Source organism: Astatotilapia calliptera, chromosome 10 (assembly GCF_900246225.1).
Source record: "Astatotilapia calliptera chromosome 10, fAstCal1.2, whole genome shotgun sequence".
Taxonomy (NCBI): Eukaryota; Metazoa; Chordata; class Actinopteri; order Cichliformes; family Cichlidae; genus Astatotilapia; species Astatotilapia calliptera.
Window position 1 is genome coordinate 11,779,387 of NC_039311.1, and position 8,058 is coordinate 11,787,444.

Genomic DNA, 8,058 nt, shown 5'->3' on the forward strand with positions numbered 1-8,058 from the left:
CACATACTAAAAACACGGTGGCCCCAAGTCTTTCTCTTCCAGCTTGGCATAGAGGTCTCTATTTCTTTGTATTATGGGATGAGTGGTGGCTCGCTGTGACCGTGACCTCTGCCCTCCACTTCTCTGACCCGACATCCACTCATCCAGGAGATCAGAGGGCGGAAGGAGCTTCACTGGTAATGGTAGCCTCCGCTCCAACGCACACAAGCATAAACATAATTGGCAGGTTGGGGAAGTTTCTCAGACACTTTCCATCTCCAGTTCTCATAACCTGGGTTGTCCATCATGATCAAAAATGAAATGTGCATGTGCACATTTTTTTCTTTTACTTCTTTTTGTTTTTTACTCTTTTTTTTTTCTTTTAGTGTGTGTTGGTGATAAGGTCCAGCATCATCATGGGCACACATGGTTTCATTGTCTCTCACAGTGTCTCCTGTTCAGCGGGGGAATGGTGGGCGTGGGGGTGCTGGTGGAGGGGAGGGAGCAGAGACTGCAGGGGAGACTGGGGGGTAGTGGGTGGGGACTGCTGCAAGGGGCTGAAGTGAGGGGTGGTGTGAGGTGGAGAGGAGCGGTAACAAGAGTAGGCAGAGCTCCCGCCGAGGGTGGTGGTGGGCGAGGCAGGGAGGCCCCCCAGGCCGGTGGGGGAGTCGAGGAAGGGCTGGTTGTAGAAGAAGAATGCACACTGGTGGATGAAGGTCTCAATGATTGTCTGGTAGGTGCGCGTGGCAGTCAGAGCATCCATGGTGGAGAAGTCTGGCCTCATGAGGGTGGGCCAGAAACAGATGGACAAGTTCTCACTGGTCATCAAGTTCACCCTGTTCAGCTGGCTCACCCTGAGAAAACACAGAAAGGTACACTGACTGATTCCTTCTCATATAGCGGAGGAGGGGTAAAAAACAAGCAAACAAAAAAAAAAATAGATGACAACGCATGAAAGTGATTTAAACCGTAAACAGGGGACTTACTTGTGTAAGTGGTTCGTTACATATTTGAAGACATCATAATTCTCCTTGGGGAACCTCCTCAGGACATCCTTCATGGTATACAGCCTCTGTTCTCTATCACTGATTTCTGCACAAACAGGATGTTTTTTTAAAGACTTCATCACACACAGTGATTTAAAGCTGAAACGTCTCTCTACGCCGTCAGAAAAATGTTTGTCAAGACTAAAACACCTAAAATGGAGCAGCTCTGCCAAAACCTTCCCACCCCTGTTCCTTTCTAAAGAAATAATCTTTTTATGTTCTAGTAAAGACTCTCCCAGCCCAGCAGTGTTTGCTTACTGAAAGCATCCAGTAGGTCCACCTGCAGAGCACAAGGCACCAGGGGCTCAGGCAGTTCAGAGAAGAAGCTTTTGAGGCCTCCAGCCACAGTGTTTATGGAGAAGTCTTTCTCCACTAGGTCTAATCCGTGGTCTGCACAGGGAGAATGACAGTTAACACCCGTCAGTCGTAGCATTCATCGGGAATGAGCAATGAGTTCTGTGTCACTTTCTTCCAGTAACCCTGCTCATGTTTTGATTAGGCAGTCACATAATTACAGCTGGTTCAAACAAGTACGATGAGCAACTCACCCTGCTCAAACTGCCTCTGCATGCTCTCCATCTCCGACTTGTTGCCGCTTACGCGGTACAAACCCTCCGTATTCAGGCCTGAAGGAGAACGAGCGAAGCAGAGAAAAGGGGAAAGACGTGGATGGGTGTCACAGTGGGAAACAAGCAAAGCACAAACACTTCATCAGCCCCTTTGCAAACAGACGAGGCAACACAGACGCCGAAGATTAAACAGATGCTGAAGATTAAACGCACCCTACTATTAATTTCACATTGCATTATGGTCATGAGCAGGTGCATGGGTTTAGGAACTCTGCAGGAATGTGAAGATGATTAATCACTAAAATAAATTCCATAAAAGACCTTTACCAAAAGTACAAATTAAAAACCTGATAAGTGATGAGTGCAGTGAGAATTTCTCTGAATGAAACTTTAAACACAATTAAAGGAACAGCACGAAATAAGCTGTTAATTAACGAGGAAAAAAAGGCACTTACCTGTTGTCTCAATGAAGCGGACACACTTTTCAATGAAGAGAGGGATCGGTCTGTCTGGGGATACCACATTCACCAGGGGGACCCCGAAGTAGTTGCTCTCCAAGGGCTTGGGAATAGCTGGACGGGGCTTTGGTCTAGTTTTCTGCAGGAAAAAAGGCAAAGAACGAAACTCTTAGTATCTCAAAGCAATAATTACGCTGACACCAAGGTGCACTAACAAAATGTCCAGTCATTACACTAATTTGAAAGCTATGCAACATGACAAATGGCTTTTCTCAATAATAACACACCTTGGCTGTCCGCCGCAGGCTCTTCAGAATGTTCCTCTTCTTTGGGTCTTCGCTCTCCTCATTCACTAGACTTTCACCTTTAAGGGTCCCAAAGTCATCTTCTTTGGACTTTGGAAGAGCTCCCATCTCGTCATCACTGCCTATGAAGCTCGTGCGAAAGCTACTGAACTTGCCCAGCCGCTTAGAGCGGTCACGGTAAAGACGAGGCTTCACGCCAATTGCAGAGAACTTCCTCCTTCGTTCCAGAGAGCTGCTGTCCGCTTCGCTGTCTGAGCCGTTTCCATTGGAGTGCATCCTGTTTGAGTTGCGGATGGTGATGATTTTTCCTTGTGTGCTGTCATGTGGTACCGAGTAGATGATCTCTTCGTTGCTCGGGCGGGGTTTTGAAACGGCGTCAATGGGTTCGGCGTAGTCTGAGGGATCGTATCCCATGTCGCCGCCAGGAACCCAGGTGACAGCAGAGGGTAAGGACCGCCGATGACCCAGCGTGTCGATATATGGGTTACGGCTCATTTTCCGGAAATCGAAAGTGACGCCTGGTTTCACTCTCACTTGGGGGGGTACTTTGTTGTTCAGTTTGTTCTCAAAGTCCCTGATATCAGATATGACAGAGATGTCACTGGAATCTAAGTCGGGCATGTTGAAACCGCTACTGTGAGATGTGAGCGTGCCATCATAGTACGGTGGCGACGGCTCTACGTCGTCCTCGGAATCCAGGAACATAGTGACAGGACTAGGAGAGCTGCAGCGCGGGGAGTAGACATTTTCATTGGTACACGCTTCAGCGACATTATCGTACATGTGCGTGGCCTCCACAATGTTGCGCTTCTCTACTACCTCCATCAGAAACGGATGAAACATTTCTATCCTGTGGAGGCCCCCCACCACCCCTCCAGACCCACAAACCACGCTGTTGAAGCGACCCTCAATCTCATGGGCTAGTTCCTCCCCCTGGATCAGCTGTTCACAGGCATAATCGCTGTCAGTGAGCTCTGCCTGGCTATCTCCGACTGCCAACAGCTGAATAGGGATGATGTCCTGCACCTCGCACAAGAATGCACAAAGGGTCTCCAGGGAGGCCTTTCGGGAGACAGAGTAGACTGCAATGTAGCCGTGCACTAACCTGCTCTTCCTCAAAGTGAAGGAGGCGTGGTATGAAAGCAGAGAGAGCTCTATAGCCAGCTTATGTCCACCAACTGTCTGCTCCAGCAACACGGAGGTGCCGCTATTAGACATGGGCCTGCAGTGCTGATGCATTAAGAAAGGCGACAGGAGCTGCTCGGTGTCGTAGGGGTCTCCACACATTAAGCACATGACAATGCGAAGGTCTGCCTCTGGGACTGGCTGAGAGTCTCGGAGACCTGGAGGCTCAGGGAGGAGAGGTGGGGAGCTGCTACTAAAAGATGTGCTCCTCCTGATATCCAGAAGGCCCCTCAGCACCTGGTTTATTTGGGTCTCACTTATGTTATGGCCGTAGCCCACACCGGGGGAGGCGGGGTCTAAAAAGCTACACTGCAATCTCCTTGCAAACTGCTGCCCCTGTGTTATCAAGTTTAAGGCAGTGTCACCACCTATATCAACGTATGATCCTACACCTCGTTTAGTGACTAAAAGCAGTGAAGTCGGCAGCTGTGCTAGCTGGCTATCTCTTCGGCCCAGAGTTGACTCCCTAAGTCGCTCGAGGCTTTCCACCACATAAGAAAGTGATTCTTTTGAATTATACAAACACAAACACCCATGAGGAGTGAAAGTGGGGGTGTAGAAAGAATTTACCGGAAGACGTACATTTCCGTCAATAGGTCGCAGCGTCAGTTCGTACATCTTCCCGTCTAACACATACCAGTCATCGTTTGTGCAGAGAGCTCTAATCTCATTGGCAAATTCTCTGGCTAGTCCATCCTTCCCAAGTATAACGAGGTTTATTCTGTCAGCCTTGGTGTCCCCAAAATGAGCTTTCACGTCAAAAAAGGGGTAATGGGAGGGAAAACGTGATGCTAACAGCTGCTCAATCTTAGAGTCTACGCAGTGTGGACTGCTAGGGCAGGTCTCCTTGGTGGGATGATAGACGAAGTGGATATGTTTTAATACCAAAGCATCTCTTTCAGCAGGAAGCTTCTGTAGTGCCTTGAACCTCTGCTCCTCCCCAAGAACCTCTTGGATTGCCCCCATCTTCTCCTTGCTGGGTTTAGCATCCACTTCAAGCTCATAAAAAAGCTCAGAGTATTCCAGCAGAAGCTCCTGGAAGTCTTCTTTAGCACGGTCAATGATCTCCTTCTGATGCCGATTATAGAGATCCAGGTATTCTGGCTCTTCAAGCCACTGGTAGAACTCTTCATTCATGATGAAGCTCCGGGCCTCCTCCCAAGGTTTACCAGGTGTTACGAAGGGGGAGGAAGCCAGTCTCTGCTTAAACTCCTGCCTCATCTCCGCCCGTTTGCACTCATTGCGCAGATGCTCCAGGTGGGCATTAAAAATTTCTTCTGCTTCAGCAGTCTCCAACAGGTCAGAAGGGATTCGCTCATCTTCCATGTTGTCGATGTGAGACGTATCCTCCCATGGCGAGTCCTCCAGAACAACAAACCAGTGGGTGAAGTGTTGCTTGGACTCAAGGACTTTCTGTACCCCAGACCAGCTCAACTGATCAATCTCATCCAGGTCAGGCACTAAAGAGCTAAGTGCTAAAGGAAGAGTGCTTACGTATATTTTCCGACGCCTCTCAATATGTTCCTGCTTCAGACGGTAGACATGCTGCTGAAAAAGTTTCTTGCATTTAGCCGTTCCCTCCAAGAAGACATATTCTTTGTACTCTGGGGAGTTGTTCATGCGTCGACTGGTGTTTAGCCAGGTTTCATTATGATTCTTTACTATACGGTTGATTAGCCATTCATAGCGATCCTTAGCAGAAGCTATCTGCTGACTCTGGAGTTTTAGGGCCTCAAAGTATGGGATGATCTTAGGCTTGCCCCTGCTCTTGTCGATAAGCTGAACCAAAGTGAGAAAGGCGAGGTCCACATTTATGTTTGAGCGTGCCGATGTCTCAACTACCGGTAGACTCTTTTTTGTGATAGCAAAGGTATGTGCATCTTTAATGTAGCGCTCTACTCCTTCGTCGCATTTGGTGAGGACCAGCACAATGGGCTTCTTAGTCTTGCTCAGCTGACCATACAGGTTTGAGACAAATTTCAGCTGGTCGTCAAAGTTTCGATTCATGCCACGGCTTACATCGACACAAAGGAGGAAGCCATCGACCTGCAGCTTACCCTCTGGCATTTGCTTTTGCTCAAAGTCTTGCTCCAGACCTAGCTGATCCGTACAGAAGTACATGAGCTTCTCTGCTGAGGCCAGCTTGGTTGCTGCTGCCCGTTTGATATAGGGCTGCATAGCAGTGCTACGGTGTGGCTGAAACGTCTGGTCATCAATGAATTCGGTCTGCTCCACAACATGCATCCTGCACTCGGGCCCCTCCTCGAGAACCCGTGACACCTCCCCCCAAAATAGGAAGTGATCATTATTGACCACTCGACCCCCAAAGTCGCTGGTGCTCAACACGGACGTGTGATCCAAGTAGAAGTCATCAGCGCTAGGACGCACAAACCTATTACACAAGCAGGACTTGCCAACCCCACATTGTCCCTTCTCTTTCTCTGTTCCGGACAAACCCACCACAATGAGGTTGTAAATGGGCGACCGCGCATCTTGCTTTTTGGCCATCATAGCCTGCTGACACTCATCCTGCCTTAAACAGGCACTGTATGAAGGAGTTCACTTGAATGTTTGTCCATAAAGTTGCTGATCTACAAAGGAGATCAGATTTCTCTTTCGTCTGCTGGGGCTTAAATTATAATAAGACAGCGCCGCAGTGATATGAGCAGACGGTTCTTTCATTCACTCGTTGCATGAATCAGATCCTGTCAAAAGAAACAGAGAACAAAAAAAATGAAATCAGACAAAATAAGCAATCAACCAAAAACTCATTTTGAAATAAAGGGGGGAAACAAAACAGTATGAAAGAGAATGATTGGGCAAATGTCAGGCCCTTCTTCCCCTTAAGCAGCTATAATAATAAAAGTAAATAGCATTATGCTACTTTAAGATGTAAAAATGTACTTGTTAGTTTGAATGAGGCATTTTTTACTTTTATCCTTCTTAACAACAGATGCTATCTATAATAATAATGGAGGCACATATTAATCCATTTTGTGCTTATTCCCTTTGTTTGACAAAGACTGATGAATCCTCTCAATGGTAAATGCCACAAAGAACCCATAACACCAACCAATACTGGTTCTCATTATTTTTAATTGATTTCAAGTTGCCCGACATCACTGCATTAATATTATATGCACACTGGCATACATCCTGCCACCAGCAAAGCGTAATGAAAACAGACATATAATAACAGGAATACCAGCAATGTGGTCTCCTTGCAGGGGGCCAAACACAATCTCAAATAAGGAAGAAGGCTCATTTTTGCACATTCAATTAATGAACTGAATAAAATGGGCAAGTACACTTGACTGCGCTTCATCTAAATTTTTGAATAATCTTTTATCTGATCGACAAATTTATTTAATCGACTCATTTCAACACCGGCTGTACTGATCGCCAGAATTCCTTAAAAACATCTACAGAGGATCAAAAGATGACATTAATCCCTGGAGAAACATGTTGGGAGTGGTACTTTTCCCCCCCTTTTTGTTAAAATGACGACCTCAGCTGATCAGTGAGTGGGGTGACAAGCATTAAAATGACTATGGTGAAAGCGCCTCAGTCAACACTCTTCAGCCTAAGGGAAACAGCAGCTATCTTTAAAAGCATCTTCCCTGACCAAAAAAATGAATGAAGAGCTTATTAAACAGCCTTAGTCACACTTACCATCATTGCCAAAGGGCTACGGACTTGCTCACACCTTTAAGACACTTAATGTTACTGCCAATTTTATGGCACTGACTAATGCTTCCATTATTATTATTATTATAGCACTGATGCAATTCTGCTACAATAGTCGGCACATAATGTGATCTAAAAAAAATTAAAAATAAACCATATGCAGAGGTTAATTAATGTGTAATAAGATTTCCTGAGTGAAAAAATCCTGCATTTAAAAATACAAAACAAAAAAAGCATGAGTCATGAAGAAATATTTAACCTGCCATATGACCATGACTTCATAGTGGGGTCGGAAGCAAACATGGGCAGTCCAAACAGTTCAGCTGAGCAAGGCCTGATATCCAAATGAGCAGACAAGTTCTTTTCAAATCAAGAAAAAAAACCAACCAGCATGCCTTTACCAAAACGCCATCAGCAAAACAGCACACCAAAGTGCCCTTTTAATCAATTCCCTTCACACAACCTACTTTTTTTAAAGCTAAGATTGTGTAACCGTATATGTTCTGCAAAAGGATTAACAGTTAACACGGGCTTGAGGGTGCACAGAGAGGGGTGACCACGCCAGGCCTGCTGTCTACATAATGAAATGGCAGCGCCGGAGAGCCGGGATAGCCTTACCTCCTGCACACCGACAGACAGACAACCTTTCACGGGAATGTATTTACCCAGCTGTCTTGGGGTGTAGCACTCGACAGCTTCGCTAGGAAATAGCCAATAAAGCAGAGCGAGCACGTAGAATACATACCATTGCATTTCTCCCCCTTTCTCCTCTTGCATCTGTCAGGCCAGCTCTTGCCGCAGCCCTCGCCGCCGCCTGATGTGCATAAGC

The 8,058-nt window shown here is 46.6% G+C and overlaps 1 protein-coding gene across 1 annotated transcript; it reads right to left on the minus strand.

Annotated features, from left to right (window-relative positions):
- Positions 1 to 348: 348 nt before the first annotated feature.
- Positions 349 to 8,032, minus strand: arhgap35b (Rho GTPase activating protein 35b). Its single transcript, XM_026181420.1, has 7 exons — positions 7,975 to 8,032; positions 2,340 to 6,247; positions 2,050 to 2,191; positions 1,574 to 1,651; positions 1,284 to 1,415; positions 966 to 1,071; positions 349 to 833 (listed from the first exon to the last, which is right to left on the minus strand). The coding sequence occupies exons 2-7, from the start codon at positions 6,051 to 6,053 to the stop codon at positions 422 to 424; spliced, it is 4,584 nt and encodes a 1,527-aa protein (XP_026037205.1). The 5' UTR covers positions 6,054 to 6,247; positions 7,975 to 8,032; the 3' UTR covers positions 349 to 421.
- Between the last annotated feature and the right edge of the window lie 26 nt (positions 8,033 to 8,058).

Excerpts from the sequence above, each read along its gene's own strand:
- arhgap35b (XM_026181420.1), bottom strand. The coding sequence starts at position 6,053 with ATGATGGCCAAAAAGCAAGATGCGCGGTCGCCCATTTACAACCTCATT. Across the intron at positions 2,192-2,339 it reads GCCTGCGGCGGACAGCCAAG|AAAACTAGACCAAAGCCCCG; the intron begins GTGTGTTATTAT and ends TTTTTCCTGCAG. Across the intron at positions 1,416-1,573 it reads GCAGAGGCAGTTTGAGCAGG|ACCACGGATTAGACCTAGTG; the intron begins GTGAGTTGCTCA and ends CTCCCTGTGCAG.